The following is an 18,645-nucleotide window of genomic DNA, read 5'->3' as shown; positions in this document are numbered from 1 at the left end:
ACATGTACATGAATGGAGAAAAGAATTCCCACACCCAGGGCTCTAATTCCAGAGTCTGGTTTCTGTCACTAAAACACAGAACACTTGCATTTGTTTGAGTGAGAAGAACCTCCACTAGGGAAATCCAGTTGGGAAAATTGGAAACCAGCCATTGCCTTAGTCAGACATCTCTTGATCTTCTAAGAAGTATTCTTTTCTCTTCATAATTTTGGTAAATTTCATCTGTAAACCTTAATGTTCCATATAAATCCATTCTTGTCATTGTTGTTTCTCATGGAAACAAATAAACAAGGACCCATTTAACTAAGTATTCATCTGAGGGAGCTTAATTTAAAAAAAAAAAAAAAAAAAAAAGCTCCCATTACTGAAACATTTTTGGAAATCATTTTCTGTCCTGATTTATGAACCACACAAGAAAACTAATCTCAAAAACATAGGTGGTTCCCCCCCCCCCCAAAAAAAATGGTACCAGTCACTTTATTCTTTGGACTTTACTTACTTTTGAAAATATTGGCTATGCCTAAAAATCAAATCCATGCCCTGATGAAGATGGTCAATAGAATGCGCTGCATTTTAAAGAATACTTGAGGATCATTAGAATAAACAGTCGGGTCTCCCAAGGTGATTTTCATGAAGCAGACAAGCTTCCTTCACAGGGGCAATTTTTGATCTGTTTATTAAAATATTAGCTTCTATAGTTTGATCCCTACTTCTGTTTTCCATGCTTTTCCTGTATAGCACTAGTCCTGCAGAGGATGGGAGTCCTTGCTGGGCCCATGGGCTCCAGGATCCTCTTGTGGAACAGAAGATGATTTTAAGGGTTCTTACAATTCTGACTTTCACTGTTTTGGTCTCTTATGTTTCAGCTGCAGGATGTAAGTTTGGACTTGTGGAAAGCCTATAGCCGGATGGATCCCGTGTCACTGGAGAATTTGCTGTCCCAGGTAATAAAGTTTAACTCTACATGTCTCCTAGGCCAGATCCAGTTAATGTACTCCAGGGAGACTGGATTTGCACAAATGAGTGAGGTTTTTTCTTGGCTTTAGTTCAGCAGAATAAGGGGCTCCCTAACTGTCTGTCTGCCCATGGCCGTTAATAATTTCCAGGATCTGGATTTGGTCTTTGAGGAGCAGATGATTTTGGTTACCTGTTCAAGGTCAGATAGTTCTACTTTCTTCACTTAGGTTTACCTCATGCCTTTGTGCATTTATTTGAATTCTTCATATTGCTTATTTCATTTTGTGCTTCTTATATTTTATTATATTCCTCTAGCATAACTTACTCAGCCATTGTCCAGGAACAAGGCACATTGTTGTCGCTCCCCAGACCTTGGCCATCCTGCTTTTTGGTGCTGATTGCTTCATTATCAAATGACACTGTTTCATCCACAGCTTCATATCCCTACCTGAGGAAATATCTTCAGCTACTCATGGAGTGTCACCCATGCACCATGGGCTCCTTCATGTAGTTAGTGCTTTATTGCTTTCTTAATTTTAGAAAGGGCACCTCAGGGAACATAAACTGAGAAGATGGATACATTCCATGATATCCCTTTTGGTAGTATTGATGAGATCTAGAATTGGGGTAACTAAATGAAATTAGGGTTAATTGAAGTCTAGTGGCAGGTTCGGGGTACAGGAAGTCAAATGGAGCTCCCCTGCAACCCCTTTGGATTCGGCACAAGAAACTTTGAGTGCAGAGCTTTATCTGATCTTGCAAAAAGGAGCACAAAGGATGAGCTGACAAGCTAAGTTCCAGCTAGAAAATAATGTAATTTGGTCTAGAAAGGATGTCTGGGGGAAGTGGCTCAGCAGTGCCCCTTAGTGGTCATGAAGATGCATAGCCACAGAATTGGTCTCAAATGGCTTTGAATTGTCTTTGTTTGCTAAATAACTCCCATAATTATGTTTACAGTATGCAAATGTCTTACATGGTGTTTTCCTCATAATGACTTTGTGAAGCAAGGTTCTCTTCACTAAGGAGCGTTAGGGTAATTTCCTAGGGAAGATTTGGTTTTGTTTTTTTTTTTTACTTTTGTTTTACTGTAGGTTTTTAATTGTAGGTATTTTTTGTGTGTGTACCATTTGCAGATTTAATATCTTTTCTTCTTTTTGATCTTGAATTTTTTTGAGTGTAGAGAAAAGTTCCTAAAGAATGACTCGAGTAGGAAACTTTAGGAATCTGGATCATTTGGCAAATTTTTTTCTCCTGTCCAAGATATATCCTCCCTCAAAAACAAAGTTTAAAAAGTAAAGTTAAAAAAAGCATTTTTGTAAAACCAAACAATATATTGACCATGTCCAACATGCTCTTTCTCAAAGATTCTACAGAAAAAGATTTATCAAAATACTCCCAAAGATGAAGGATCAGTACCACAGAAAAGCAATGGGTAAGATGCTGAGCTTGCTTGCCCAAGGCTAAGCGGTGCTGACCTCTGTGACCTGGGAAAGTCACACAACTTGTTTGGGCATTAGTTTTCTCAACTATACAGCGAACATGTTGAATTAGATGCTTGATGATCTACTAAGTACCTGGTAGTAGGTGTAGACCCCTATCTTCAGGTCTGTGAAGTTTATTTTATAAAGCAGACATTGAGGATTTTTATTATAATTACAACAGCAAAAATTTGGGTTGAACATAGCAATTTCTTGAGTGATAAAGTAAGCATTGAATGATCCTAAAGTGATGCTGTGGAATCTTTTGTCTCTAGAGATCTTTAAGAGAAGACGATTTTGGTATTTGCCTGCTTGGATCCATCTCTAAGCTTTCTCTGTGCCCTCTCCTTTTCCTATCAGCTATAGGTTTGTCCTCCTTAGTACCCTCATTCTTTGATACTCCATCTCTCCTTTGGGTCTTCATTCATTCACTTTGTGATTAAATGATTTTGTGTAATCAAAAGCTTTGTTGAAAGTGATTTGCAATGTTGTGATGGGGTGGAGGGGAAAGGGGCTGGAGATAAGCTTCTCTGTTTTGCACATTAACTATTATGCTCCTGCAGTCCAGGGGACATCTAAGACTTTAATGTCTTAAGAGGTTTTGTCTTGCAAGATATTTTGTCTTTAGTTTGGCAGATCCAAGGGATATGGATATGTAAGGGAGAGAATGAATGGATGACCACCATTTGGCACTGTGAATCTAAGTGAATCTAAGACCTACTATTAGAAATATCATTTGTTATTTGGGACTTCAGAATTGATAATACAAATGATTCTTACTACCCTTCCTGTAATGTACTCAAACCAAGATTTTGATCCCCTGGTAAAATAGAACTATCCATTAGTCTCATTTCTGGATGAAATGGAGGAGGACACTAAGGATAAAACAAAGCTCTTTAACTAAGAACCTAGCAGATACTGTAGGGAAACTGAGGAATATAGCTGGGTATCTTCATGGACAGGGATCTTCTAAGAGCTGAGGTGCACTCTGTGTCCAAACATAGGATTTTGTTGAAGAATCCCTTTGTATTTACTTTATATATACTTTTACTTCATGATTTCTGTATACATTTGTGTATTTTACAAATATACTTGTATTTTTGGTATTTATTTTGTGCTTACTTACATGTACACATAGTTCCCCCTCCCCCCTGTAGAATGTAAATTGCTTGAGTCTAGGCATTGTTTTGTTTGTGTCTTTATATGCCCACACGTGTCTCTGTGCCAGACAAATAGTAGTAAGCATTAATAAATGCTTATTGATTGATTGGGAATATTCTCTGGTTCTGCTTACTTCACTTTTCATCAGTTCACAAATATCTTTTCATGTTTCTCCAAATTTATCATATTCATTGTGTAATATATTTAATATAGATATTCTACAATTTGTTTAGTCATTCTTCAAATGATGCAAATTCCTTTGTTTCCAGGTTTTTTGCTACTACAAAAGTGCTGCTATTAATATTTTATTATATATGGGGGCTTTCTTCCCATCTTTGACTTCCTTGTGGTGTGTGACCAAAAATGGGATTTAATAGATCATGTCAGAGTATTGTAACTTTTTTCCTCTCTAATCTTCATTGTCATTGTATATTTGGTATATTATGATCTACACAGCCTTCTTTCACATAATTTCAAACTATTTTCCAGAATGAATGGCCCATTTCAAAGCTTTACCATCAATATATAAGTATTGCTTTTCCAATGATGTTTGTTGTTGTCTTTTATCATTTTTGCCATGTTGGTTGGAGTTAAAGGAAATCTTAGAATTATTTTAATTTATAGTTATCATTTTAGTGAAAAGGAATCATTTAAATGTGATTATTGATAGTTTGCAAAAACTTCATATCTTTGATCAATTATATATATATTTTTTTCCTGTGGCATTTGGGGTTAAGTGACTTGCCCAGGGTCACATAGCTAGGAAGTGTTAAGTGTCTGAGATCAAATTTGAACTCAGGTCCTACTGACTTCAGGGCTGGTGCTCTATCCACTGCGCCACCTGGCTGCCCCGATCAATTATCTTTTAGGGAATAGCTTGTGTATTTTTATGTACTTGTGCCAGTTACCAATAAAAAATCACATTTAGCAAAAATATTGGATGTAAATATTTTTCTCTAGTTTTCTAGATCCATTGATTTTGATCATACAAAATTTTTTAAATTTGACATGTAGGATATTTTAATTTCTTATGATCACTTTAGTTGCTTATTTAGCTAAGAAGTTATCTCCCCTCCCCCAGACATATGTAATGGATACATTCTTCCATTTTCCTATAGTTTTTAAAAATGATTTTCCTTTTTATTATTAGGTCACATGTCCGTTTGGAGGTAATTTGGGATTTGTTGTGTAAAATATTAATCTAAAACTAATTTCTGCCAGATTGCTTTCCATCTTTCCCAGCAGTATTCTACAGTTTATCAAACACTGGAGTACTGTGTTTTACTTCTTGATCTTGCTTATCTGTCTAGACTTAGTATTTAACAAATCAGTGTTGTTATCTTTAATAGGTGGGACACTAGAATTACCATTTCAATTACAGTGTCCATTCTGAGGTAGATTATTTTTCATTCATTATCTTGGGCATTTTGATCATGAAAGCCAAGCCTGGTTTTGATAATAAATTTTTCAGATCCTCCAGTTAACTGCCGACTTCCCTAACTTGGGGTTTCTTGATTTTCCTTGTATTTAGCTCCTTATTTACTTAATTTCTCTTTAGAATCAAAGTCAAATAATTAGAAAGAAGCCACCGAAAGGTTGGGTGAATGAGCTGCAATGAAGGGTCCTGAATCTCACCCTCACCTTTTCTGAAACCTTGCATAAAGAAAATAGATTCTTAAATTTGGGGGTAGGTCAGGGAATGTTAGTCCCAGAGCCACACCTTCCTCTAATAGCAATAACTTCTTAGTGACCAGAAGGTAGAAGGAAGGGAGTCAGAAAGTCGCCATTTGAGGACTCAGAGATATATTTTTAGACTTAGATTAGAGAAGGAGTTGGGAGTGGTTCCTGCAAATTCAGAATGAAACTTGGCTGATGTTCCTTCCCTTTAATAGAAGCTAGGGCTGCTCCTTGGACTAGGAGATCCTGTCACCCATGAGGGCAGAAACACTGAGGTCTTCGCCAGAGGGCTGCCTGAGGGGGTTGTATTTGGTAGACCTGATCATCTTAGAATGAGATCCTTTTGGTGCTTGGGGTCTAAAGGTCCTTATGTGGGCTTCCAGACAGACTCACCTTACATTCTACTGCATTCCTCTAATCAGTACAGAATGTTTTTATGAGATGCCTTTTGACTTTGTCAATATTTGACCATGTGATCCATTACATTGATTTTGTTTCAAAGGGCTGTATTTTGAAGTACCCCGCTTTATGTATATTTTTATAAGCCAACAAATTTTGTTTTCTGTTTTTTTTTTCCCCTTAGGATTTAAGTATTTTTGAATACCAGTGGACCAATTTCTTTGCTAATTTTGACACAGAAATTCCCTTCCTACTGGAACTTTCGGAGTTCCAGGCGAGTGAGGTATGTATGTATTGTTAAGGAGGAGAATATGAGGAGTGAGGAAGAAATGTTTGGGGGGAGGGTTACAAAGGATGATAGAGGGTTAGTTGGTTTATATTTTGAGCATCTCATTTTTTGAAATTTACAGTTGTTACTATTGATTGATCTCCACTGTTGAAGCTTTAGATTTTGCCAGATAGTTGCTTTGGACGAGTTGGCACGCTGCTTCTTGAGTCTTTGGAGAACAGAGTTCTCTGTCTTAGCTGTGAAATTTGCTCTTAACTAACAAGACCTTGGTAGTTAGGTCTCTCACTGACCAGAGGTGTAAGTAGCATATTTGTGCTAGCCTGGTCTCTGAGAGCCCTTTCCACTCAGGAAACTAGAGGGAACAGTGAATTTATAAAGGATAGAAGGATATCAAAGCATATTGGGGGTCAAAAAAAAAAGGAGAAACAGAGCTTCTTAAACCTTTTCCCCTTGTAACCCTTTTTCACCTGAGAAATTTTTACATGACCCTGGATATATAGGTATATAAAAAAGGTATATACAAATCAAACACTTACTGATAGTAAGTCATAATTTCACAATTCCCATATTCAGTTACAAAGCCCCATATAGGGTCAGAAATCAAAATTTAAGAAGTTGGGCTATAGACTACCTGTACAAAAAGAGAACATAGATGAAAAGTTTGGGAAACAGATCACAGGCCTTCACAGAATCATGATAGAATAATGGTAGGGGACTTGTGCCATTAAGACATCTGCTGGGGCTCTTTCTCTGCCAAAAACAGCAGCTAATAACACCTTGGCTTGCCTTAGACATAATTCTATTCTTCAGAAGATGGAAGAGGAAAGAGAAGAGAAAGATTCTCTCTTTTGGATTTTATTCTCACAGAGAAGGAACTAATAGTTGGGGTGAGAATGATGGAAACCTGGGGTGGGTAAAAAGTGCCTTTTCCCACCCTGAATTTGTGATAGGAAAGGAGAGGTAATCTGAATATTGTCTGACATGCACCCTAGATTTTAGGAAAGCATATTTAAAAGAGTTTATTAAAAAAAAAATTAGATAGGATCCCTTGGACTAAATGTTCCAGTGAAGTTATCCCAAGAAGGATGGGAGATGCTGAAGAAGAATTTTGAAGATACAAAAGAGAAATAGTTTGTTCCAGGGAGGAGGAATTTTCTGAATGTGGATGCATTGGGAAACTTGCCTATCACCTTAGATTTTAAAAAGAAATGTACAAAAGATAGAAACAAGACCAGGTAACAGAGAATGAATATAAGTTTGGTAGGTTCAGGTAAAAAATAGTTTCAGGCATATTAAAATCCAAATGAACTGAGGCAGTCAAAGGAAGCTAAACAACAACAAAAAGTATGGGTTTTAAGCTATATTGCAAGAAAGGAGAGGACCGCAGGAAGGAGTGGGGCCTTTGCTTTGAGGGAATGCTTTGACGGGTAACCAACAAGAAATAGATATGTGAGATAAATGAAGAAAAACAATAAGAGGACTGGATGTCCTTGATGAATCCATGTCAGATGGTCTCATCTGCCTGAACAACATTCCCAGGACTTGAAAAAACTGGGAATGTGATGATTGAGTCATTGCTAGTGATGACTGAAAGGTCATGGAAAATGGGAAATGCAGAGATTTGAGAAGGGCAGATTGTATTTTGATTTCCAAAAAAGAAGAGCTCATAGTCTACAAATTAAAGGTCAATGGAATTGACTGATTCCTGAAGGAACTCTAAGAGAGAGAGATCATTAAAGAGATGGTGGTAAATATGTAGAAAGAGAAGCAAAGATCACGAAGAACCAGTCATAGCAGGCCCCCCTTGTTTCCCTCTTTGATGGGTTTACTAAATTAGGAGAAGAGAAGGCTGCAGATACAGCTTAGCTAGATTCTAGTAAACCTCCTGCCAAAAACAGCAGCTAATAACACCTTGGGTTGCCTTAGACATAATTCTGTTCTTCAGAAGATGGAAGAGGAAAGAGAAGAGGCTCATTTTCTACTGCCTACAAACATGCCCATGTCTCTTCTCCTCCTGAAAAATCCTCAATTGACCTTTTTACCATCATCCTTCTCTTCTTGTGGAGAAGATGAAGAGATAATAAGCATTTGACAGTCATACAATCAGATGTATTCAGAACTGATTGGATGGCTAGACTCAAAAAAGTTAGTTGATAAAACTTCAGTGGCAACATATCAGGATGTCTCCAGAGATCTGTCCTTGACCATGTTCTGTTTATCATTTTTAGCAGTGACATGCATGAACACCTACTTTATGTGCTCATTTACTTATAGAGTATACAAAGTTGAACGAGAGAGTTAAACACGCCAGATGACAGGATCCAAAAGTAACTTAGTGCCCTGGGAAAATGGAGCTAAATCTAATAGTTGAAATTTTTTTTTAATTACAAGCATAAGATAGTGAAGGCATTGATGGCACCTCTGGGGGTTTAGTGCATTCCAACTCTATATTAGGCAGCACTTCTATGCAAAAGGAGATGATAGGCCCATTGTATCTCCCCTCATCTGGAATATTGTGTTCACTTTGGGGCACGGCAAGTTAAAGAAGGGCGTTGATAAACTAGAGTGTATCTTTAAACAGGAATAGCTGAGATAATGAAAGGCCTTGCTTGAGTCTATGTCATATGAGAATCATTTGAGAAAATGGATGTGTTTAGTCTGGAAAAGAATTGGCTGAGCTGGGGGACATAATAACTATCTTTCAGGTATTTGGAGATTTGTCATATGGATGAGAGTTAATATTCTATTTGATTCCAGAGGGCAAGATTAGGAACACGTGGTTAAAGATGCAAAGAAGCAAATTTTGACTGAATGTTGGGGAAAACTTTCTAATAATGAGAGCTGTTCAAAAATGGAATGGGCTGCTCCAAAAGATAGTGTGGTCCCTTTCTTTGAAAGTCTTTAAGGAGAAACTGGATGACCACTTGCTGGATATTTTATAATGGGGACTTCTTTGGTGTATGAGTTGAACTAAATTATATAAAACAGTTTCCAGACTCAGTGTAGTGGGAGAGATGGAGGGAGTCAAGAATCAAAGGCATCATGTCAGCAGTATTAGCAACCAAGAAGCAGACCAAGCTTTTGGACCATATAGTGAGGATATTCTTCTAATAAAATTTCCTGCTTTCTATGGCATGAATAACTATGGCCTAACCTCAACTGTCCTGGACTGGAGCTCAAAAGATAGACCCTGGCTTTCTTTTTAGGCAAAGAGAAGAGATGAAGGCAGGGGAAAAGGCCAGATTACCTTGATGTTATATTTATTTAAACTGTCATTAAGCTGGTAAGAGTTCATTTTGTGCCAACTCATTTTGCCTAAAGTTCATTTTTCTTAATTTTAAAGTAAAACGAATCAGGCAATCAAGCAATAAACATCTACTTCTCTGTTCCAGGACCTGTGCTAAGTATTGAGGGTATAAAAAGAGGCAAAAGACAGTCCCTGTCCACAGGGAGAGTTCAGTCTAATGGGGCAGACAACAAATTAATAGATATGTACAAACAAACTATGAACAGGATAAATAGAAAAACTCCAGAGGGGAAAAGCACCAACATTAAGAGGCTTTTGGAAAAGATTTCCTATAAAGATTAGATTTTTAACCATGACTTAAAAGAAGCCAGGGAAGTTTTGAGTGGAACTGAGGAAGGGAAACATTTCAGGCATGGTTTTTAGGCAGGAAAATGCCCAGAGTTGAGAGATGGAGTGTTGTGTTCATGGAACAATCAGGGGGCCTATGTCACTGGACTGAAGAATAGGTAGCAGGGAGTAAAGTGTCAGAAGACTGGAAAGATAAGAGGAGATTAGGTGATGAGGAGTTTTGAATGACAGGGAACTTTGTACCAGATCCTAAAGGGGGAGCAAGCCACTGGAGTTTATTGAGTAGAGGAGTGACATAATTGGATCTGCATTTCAGGAAAATCACTTTAGTGGCTGAATGGAGAATGGATTGGAGTGGAGAGAGACTTGAGACAGGCAGACCTACCAGCATATAAGGTATAAGGTGATGAGGCAGTGTCAGAGGAGAGAAGAAGGCTTGTTTGAGAAATGTTGTGAAGGTGAAATCAATTGACCTCATCAATAGAGATTGACTGTAGGAGTGGGAGAGAGTGTGAAGATGACACCTAATTGGGAACCTGAGGGACCTGGGAGGAGGATGTGGCCCCTCTACAGAAATGGGGACGGATAGGATGGCAAGAGGGTTTAGGGAGTAAGATAGTTTGGTTTTAGACGTGTTGAGTTTGAGCAGCTGGGTGGCACAGTGGATAGAGCACCAACCCTGGTCTCAGATACTTAACACTTCTAGCTGTGTGACCCTGGGCAAGTCACTTAACCCCAACCTCAGGGAAAAAAAAAAGAATATCCAACTCAAGATGTCTGCAAGACATTGGGAGATGTGAAACTGTATATACTGGAGAGGTTTGGGCAGAATTGTTAGGTTTGAGAATTAGTAGTATAGAGATGATGAGAGCTGATGAGATCACCAAGTGAAGTAGTCTAGAGGGAGAAAAGAAGAGGACCCAGGACAGAATCTGAGGAATGTCTTTGGTAGAGAGTGCAATGTGGAGGAGAATTCAGCAGAGACAGAAGAGCAATGATCAGGTAGGAAGAGAACAAGGGAGAATAGAATCCTAAAAACTTCCAGAGAAGAGAGGATCAGCAAGGATAGAGATCAATCATGGAATGGGCTCTTTAGAGGAGAGGAAGGGGAGATACCTACCAGATGGCTTTTTGTAGGCTACTAAGAGCAAAAGAAATAGAGGATGATAGTAAAAAGGTCAATTGAGGATTTTTCAGGAGGAGAATAGACATGGACATGTTTGTAGGCAGTAGAAAATGAGCCAGTAGAGAGGGAGAATATATGGTTTTTAGCTGAGTTTGATGTAAATTTTTTATTTCAGGATCTTAAAGCTTAGAATTTTTTCAGTCCATTGCTTCCAGATTCTCCTCACAAAACTTAGAAACTTTCTATGATTAAATAAAAATGAGTTGTGGGATTTTTTTGGTACTTTGGTACGAGAACATTTCCAATCCCAGTTTTTCATTTCACTTTTTTAAAACATTAGTTTATTGAGAACATAAATGCAAATCGATCTTAGTTTTTCTTACCAAATTTGGGTTATGTTCAAAACCTCTTGTTTCTAGGATCAAGTACAAAATACTGTGTTTTCTTGGTATTCTTGACACCCTGACTCTAGTTTACCTTTCTGGCCTTGTTACAGATTATTCCCCTTCATGCTTGTGATCCATCTTGTGTGAGAGGCAGCTTGGTGATACAGTAGATAGAAAGAAGGCTGGGCCTGGAGCCACGGAGACTCAAAGTCAGATGTGGCCTCCAATACTCACTGGCTGTGTATCCTGAGCAAGCTGCTTAACTGCTCACTGCCTCAGTTTCCTCACCTGTAAAATAACAGCATCTTCTCAGGGCTGTGATGAGGATCAGTGTGATGTTTGTCAAGTGCTGGTGCTTCAAGGCAGCTGATAAATGCTTATGACCCCCTGCTGTTCCTCCCCATGCTCCCCACTCCCCTTCTGTGTGCTCTTCTACTGGCTGGCCCCAGTGCTTGGCACACTCTTCTCCCGTTGGCCCCATAGAAGCCCCCATTCAGAGCTCAACTCGGATGCTACCTCCCAGGAGATATCCTTTCTGGTGCCCCCAGGACTTTGGTACCTTTCTCACATGCACTTGTATGTTTGCATGTTGTTCCCTGTCTTTGAATGAGAGATCCCTGATGTCAGGAACCATTCTGGGTGTGGGGGGTGCCCTTCACACATCAAGGCCTTGCTAAATGCTTAGGGATTGCATGATCCCCACCAGCTGTTTGATGGGTAGGACTAAGGTCAGAGTCAGTTCTGTAGCTTACCTAGGAGTTTCCTTACTAGGAATAAAAGCCTTAAAAATGTGTGTGGGTTTGTTTTTGTTTTGTAGCCATTCAGAAGTTACTTCAGTCATGGCATGCTCTCCAGCCACATTACTGACAACAGGTAAGCACGTCAGTTGGGCCATAGCAATTATCTTTGCTACCTCAGGTGTCTAGTCTCTCATAATTTGTTATGCTCAAAACTGTTCTGTTTTATCAGTGATTTTCTACAAACTTGCTTTCTATAGGAAACTGATCTAAACCTCCCAGACAACTCATGCTGATAAATTTGTTTTTCTATGTCTTTCATTTGGGGTCATTGCTTGAGGTATGTCAGTTATCTCAGAATTTTTCCTGTTCATCTTAAGGGCTCCTCCTTCAGGGGGAGGGGAACCTATTCATGGGGACAATGAACAGATTGTAGCTCTGTGTCTTCTCTTGGTTCTTTTCCATTATGACACCACCAGGAGCACTAGTTCTCCATTCTGTGAAAGACCTAGCTAAGGCTAGAGATTCAGAAGGAAAATCACTTTTTCTTTTAAAAATATCTCTCTCAGACTGTGGGAACTGAGTGTGGACCATAACAGCATTTTCACTCCTTCTGTTGCTATATGCTTGCATTTCTGTTTTCCTTCTCAGGTTTTTTTTTCTTTCAAAGTCCCATTTTTCTTGTGCAGCAAGATAACTGTATGGATATATGTGTGTGTGTGTGTGTATGTATGTATGTATATATATATATACATATATATATATATGTGATTTAACATATATTTTAACATGTATTGGAATACCTGCCATCTAGGGGAGGGGAAAATTTGGAACAGAAAGTTTTGTAAGGGTCAGTGTTGAAAAATTACCCATGCATATGTTTTGTAAATAAAAAGCTATAATTAAAAAAAGAAAAAGAAAGAAAGAAAAACATATCTCTCCCCTCTTCACCTCAATACTTATTTAAAGATAGGAAAAAGTTTTAATCTAAGAAAAAGGAAGTTCAACAAAACTAGATGTTTTATAGCATGAGCCAAGGAAAAAATAATTTTCCACAAAAATGGAAATTTACCCTATGATGACTGCAAGACCCAGAAGAAGCTTTTACATGATGAATTCTGATTTCTCTCCAGGGGAAAAAACAAGTCTCTGCTATGACTGGATAGGTCAAGCAGCAGCAGATGTAGGTGAGAGACTGTTCAATAGGGAAATCTGGGCAGGGCAGGTCTTGAGATGAGAAAGGACCGGATGGTGAGCCTAGTAAACAGGAAATTCAACTGGTACACAGTAAGACGCTCTTGTGTCTGAAGCATGTTTTACTGGTGAAAAGCTACTTGAGGCACCAAATCTTGCTATTGATGACCAGTAAACAGATATAATTACAATAATGATCAGCATTTATATAGCCCTTAAAATTTGCAAAGCATTTTGCAAACTTTATTCCATTTGTTCCTTTAAACAACCTGAGAGAGGTTAGAGAAAAGAAATCACACAGCCAGTAAATGTCTGAGGCTGGATTTGAACTCAGATCTTCAAGATTCCAGGCCTGAAACACTCTATTCTGCACCACCTAGCTGCCAGAATTGAATCTATATATAGCTTATGGAGGGAGCTCTTGGCACAGAAGATAATGTGCTGGACCTAGAGTTATGAGTTCAGACACTAGTTATGTGACTTGGCCAAGTCACTTAACTCTGTTTGCCTCCATTTCCTCATCTGTCAAGTGAACAGGTCACTCTGGTATCTTTGCCAATGTGATCACAAAGAGGCTGACACAACTGGAAAAACAATTGAACAACCACAGTAGCCTATGGCTCAGAATTCTCTCTCAATTTATGTGAGCCTTGTCCAATCTTGGGAATTCCTTATTTTGGCTTGTGTCCCAATTTGGAATTCATATGGAAACATCAACATCTGGCTTCTACCTAGGTCTACCCACAGAAAGTCAAAAGGGTCCTCAGCTCCCATTGTAAGTGCTCAGGCTAACAAAAAGTGTCCAATATAGAACAGGCTTTATTTAACCTGACCAAAAAAGAAACAAACAAAAAAATCCCGTTAAGACAATTCCCCTTCTTGTCATTTGGATCATCCCATTCCCAACCCTCAGTTCCTCCCCCCACCCCTCAGCCCCTAGTAATCCCTCCCAGACTCTTGCTTCGTTCTCCAGATTTATGCTACTCCTTGAAATTTAGATCTGACTTCATCATTCAACTCTTAAGTTACCTCTAAATTGCTAAAGATGATGGTCTTATCTTTATTGACCTCTCTATGGCATTTGGCACCAATGGCAACTCTCTCCTCCTAGATAATTTTCTTTTTGGAAGCTTTGTGATACTGTTGTTTCCTAGTTCTGAGCACTCCTCAATGCTAATCATTCAGAGATGCCCACTAAGTGTGGGAGCTTCCCAAGGTTCTGTTCTGGGCCCCCTTTTTGATGTCTCAGTTGGTAGCGACATCAAATCTCATAGACGTTTGACATTTTTATGCAGGTGCCTTCCCAGATCTGTATTTCCAATCCTCCACTCCCTCAAGAGTCTAGGATATCACCAGCTTCTCATTGGACATCCTTAGGCATCTCACCATCAACGTGGCTAAAACTGAAGGAGGACATAACCTTTTCCTCTTCCCCTCCCCTCCCCCACCTTTCTTCCAAACCTGTCTCTTTGCATTTAGGACCTCACTATCCTTCCTGTGGTGCAGGTATCATCCTCAGCTCCCTGCTGCTCTCATCCCATCTGTCTGCTCCGCTGCCACACGTCACCTTCTCATCTTCACAGTCTGTGTGTCTGTCCCCTGCTCTGTAGTTGACTTACCACCTCGTTCAGCCCCTCTCCTCTTCTCCCCTGAAGGACTTTAGCGGCCTTCTGCAGATCGGCCTCCTCGCCTCTGGTCTCTGCCCATTCTGATACAGCCTTCTCACATCTGCCAAGGGAATTTCCCCAGAGATAGGTCTGACCTTGTCACTCTCTTAGGCAATATATCCAAATGACTCCGAATTACCTCAAAGATCAAATGCAGATTTTTCCCATGTGTCATTCACCATCTGACCCCGTCTCTCTTTTTAGACTTAGTCCACTTTCTTCTCCTCATAGGGATGTGTCAGGGAAGACAATACCGCCTTCCACCAAATGCCTTTCATGGGCTTGTGACGAGGTAGAAGCCTCAGTGACCTGAAGGAAATTGCTTATGTAGAAGAATAGCAAGTTGTTCTTTTTTTCTTCAAAAGGTGACTTTTCCCAAGCAAAATGTCCTAATGAAATATGGTCAATTGCTTGTTTAGGCCAAGCAGACAGCCATTCGTTCTTTTCGGTTCTCACTCAACCCGAGAAAATCTCAACGCCAGCAACTTCAACTTTCCTTCCGAGGGGCACCTGGTGCGGAACACCGGCCTGGGAGGGAGCACCACCAAGCACATGGTGAGCACCTTGGCCACTCTGGGCACTGGGAATTTGCCAGCGGAGCTCTACAGATGAGGCAGAAACTTCCTTGGCTTGATGACAATTGAAGCATTACCTTCGAATGGCTGTGGAGGTTGGCTGAGGAGGGAGTTAGTTGACAATTGGGTGCATTTATTATTTAGTACTTCTAACTGTACTTTTAAAAATTGTGGGAGTAGGAGTTGTGGCATTTGGGGTCATTAAGAATTGAGTGTTTTCATATGGATACTCTCTGATATTCCCACATCATCTCTGTCCAATAAGAAAGGGAAAGATGCTGTTATGTTATATGAGAGAGACTGAGACTTGGAAGAAGAAGGGTGGGATCCGGAACCTGAGGGACAGGGTGGTATATAGGCCTTAGGTCTGAGACATCCAGTCTATATGCTGGTGCTCAGTTTCCCAGAAGGTTGGCTATAGCTGCTGAGTTTTGTAAAAGCAAATGTGATCTGTGGCCAAAGACTCTGCGAAAACAGAGGGGGCTGATGACATGTTGACACTTCTATGTGAGGGGAAAAGGGACTGTTTTGAACCTGTTGAAGGTAGCACATAGCGTCAACTTGCCTTTCTGAGATTTCTTAAAGGGGATAAATTTGATTTTGAATCATAAAAAACACCATTAAATTCACAGATTTACCCCATTGTATGTGATTCCTGACAAAGTTAAACAAAACAACAAAAAGAGTGATATATGCATCCTTTTTATCAACATGAGCAAAATCAGTAATTAAAGCAAAAGGGATTGGGAAAATGACTTTTATGGAGGTAATTTTTTTTTCAATAGCAAAATGGCCGTTAGAAAATCTTCCATTATTTCCATTAGCTATCACCATTCCCCTTGTGTATCAGGCGCCAACCCCATTTCTCCCTTTGCTTCCTGTTGCACAGGTGGTACAGTGTGTCTCTCCAAAAGGACCCCTCGCTTGTTCAAGAACCTATTTTTTTGGAGCTTCTCACATTCCTGATTTAGGTAAGGGTCTTAAATTCATCCTATCAATAGTTTGTATAATTTATTCCTTCTCCTTCATGAATGGTTATGACTTCTAGGTTATTGCTCCTTGTGGTAAAGAAAGGTTTTGGTCAGACTATGTATCTCCTTGGTCCCACTCTGTCCTTGAAGAGAAGCCAGCAGAATTTTGGGTTTGCCTAGTAAGACTGTAGTTCAGGAAAAAACTTTAATTCTTTCTAACATGTTAAAGCAGGCTGAACTTCTAGACCAGTAAGCTGGTATCATTTGATCTTAATAACTTTATGATATAGTTGATGGAGGGCCAGAAAAAAGAAGATATTTCAGAGGAGCAAAGAAATGACATCGGCGAGAGCTTGCCAAGACTATGCTGCATCAGCAGCATTCTTTCTCAAAGATATTCAAAATTGAAGTCAGGTTCAATTAAATTCATATTGCTGGCCATGCCGATATGAACAATATTGCCAAAGTTAATTTACAGTTTTAATGACATACTAGTCAGTCAATTAAAGGAATACTTTACAAAATACTTTATAAAAGGAAAAAAATAACAAATAATAAAATAAAATGAGAAAATTCATTTGGAAAAATAAAAGATCTAGAATATCAACAGAAATCATGAAAAAGGTATAAAAGGTATATCTAGACTTCAAACTATATAATAGAGCAGCAGTTACCAAAACCATTTTTACTGGTTAAAAATAAGAGAAGAAAATCAGAAAATATGTGACTCAGCAATTCAATGATTTTTCAATAATCTCAAAGATATAAATTACTTTCCCATTCTACATGAGTTGCTAGGAAAAATAGAAAGCAGTCTGGCAAATAAATTCAAAATAAATATTTGACTTTAATGTTAAAGATTGTATCCATAAAAAATGAGAAGAAATAAACAGATTTACATCATACCTTCAGAGATATAAGGAGATGTATTCTTAACCAAACAAAAGGAAGAAGCAGTTACAAAAGACAGATTAGGTAACTTTGATTATACAAACCTGAAAATCTGCACAAACAAAATTGATGCATCTAGGTTAATAAATGAAGTTAAATCAAATGAAGAAAAAAAATCTTTGTATCATATTTCTCAGATGAGGATTTGATATCCAAAATATATAGGCAACTAACATGCATACATGCTTATACACATACATTCACATACATATGTATACTATTTATTGTTAACTTTTGGTTTTTTTGAGGCATATTTGTTTGTATACTTTGACCCACTTATCTATGGAAAATGGTTCTATATATATATGCATATACACATATACATACATGCACATAGACATATTTATCCAAGGAAATACAAATAGGTTTCAAATGGATAATTGAAAATTAATAGCAAATATATGAAGAAAATGCTCCAAATCGCTTAGTAAAACAACTCTGAGGTTTTATACCATATATCCAACAAATCGGGAAAGATGATAAACAAAAAGAATAGTAAGTGTTGGAGGAACTATGAGAAGGTAGGCTCACTGAGGTGTTATTGCTAAAGATGTAAATCAGTACAACTGTTTTGGAAATAATTTTGAAGTTAAGCAAATAAAGTAGCTCAGAGATTCTACGCCTAAGTTTAAGGACTTCTGTCGTTGGTAAGAAGAAAGTCTCCATATACACCAAATTATTCATCATAATTTCTTGTGGTAGCAAAAAATTGAAACATAGTTCAATTCATTAGTAAATGATTAAACAAATTGTGATACATGAATGTAATGGAATATTGCTAAGCTTTAAGAAATATGTTAGATACAGAGAAGCATGGAAAGATTTACATGATCTGATGCAAAGTGAAGTAAAGCAATAGACAATGATTACAACAATGAAGATGGAAAAAATAAGCAGCAGTCAGAAGTGAGCGTTGTAAAATTATAAGTGATCTCAAAGAAGGGAAATGAGGAAACTCCTCCATCCCACTTCTTTTCAGAAATGAGAAGTCTGTGAATATCATACCATGGATACATTTTTAAACTTTTTTTTGCTATATTGGTTGACTTTCTATTTTTTTTTCTTTTTCTTTAAAAATATTTCTTAGATGAGATGGCTCTCTGAGAGGAAGAAAAGGAAAGAATTACTAGAAATTCTGAACGTATAAAAAACAAAAAGGAGCAATAAAAATTAAAACAAACAAAACAGATTACTTCTCAGGTACTGATATATAAAAACTTGAGGACTTTAGGGAGAATCATAGCTTTGTGGTAGTGATAAAAAGAGGCAGAGGCAGAATTGAATTCTTATGCATAGTTCTCACAAGCTCCATAACTTTAAAGAGTTATCTAAAACCAACCCCAAAACTGAACCTTTCATTTTGTTGCTCTTAGGGCTTTCCTTGAGGGTTTTATGCTGACGGTGGGGCTCATGTACTGAGAATATGGAATGCCCCAGAGAACAGTGGAATGGAGGGGGCACAGGTGGCACATCCTAGAGTGA

General features: G+C 38.4%; 1 protein-coding gene across 3 annotated transcripts in view; it reads left to right on the top strand.

Annotated features, from left to right (window-relative positions):
• The window catches only part of DNAAF9 (dynein axonemal assembly factor 9), a 161,667-nt gene that overhangs the window by 47,272 nt on the left and 95,750 nt on the right, over positions 1-18,645 (top strand). For all 3 annotated transcript variants that reach the window (XM_074272830.1, XM_074272829.1, XM_074272828.1), the window contains exons 7-11: positions 867-944; positions 5,857-5,955; positions 11,886-11,941; positions 15,086-15,221; positions 16,131-16,212. In XM_074272830.1, the coding sequence (XP_074128931.1) occupies positions 867-944; positions 5,857-5,955; positions 11,886-11,941; positions 15,086-15,221; positions 16,131-16,212 (451 nt within the window). The remainder of the gene's footprint in view (positions 1-866; positions 945-5,856; positions 5,956-11,885; positions 11,942-15,085; positions 15,222-16,130; positions 16,213-18,645) is intronic.

The sequence above is a fragment of the Sminthopsis crassicaudata genome, chromosome 6 (assembly GCF_048593235.1).
Source record: "Sminthopsis crassicaudata isolate SCR6 chromosome 6, ASM4859323v1, whole genome shotgun sequence".
Lineage (NCBI taxonomy): Eukaryota > Metazoa > Chordata > Mammalia > Dasyuromorphia > Dasyuridae > Sminthopsis > Sminthopsis crassicaudata.
The sequence above is the reverse complement of the archived record's forward strand: the minus strand, read 5'-3'. Positions and strand labels throughout refer to the sequence as shown.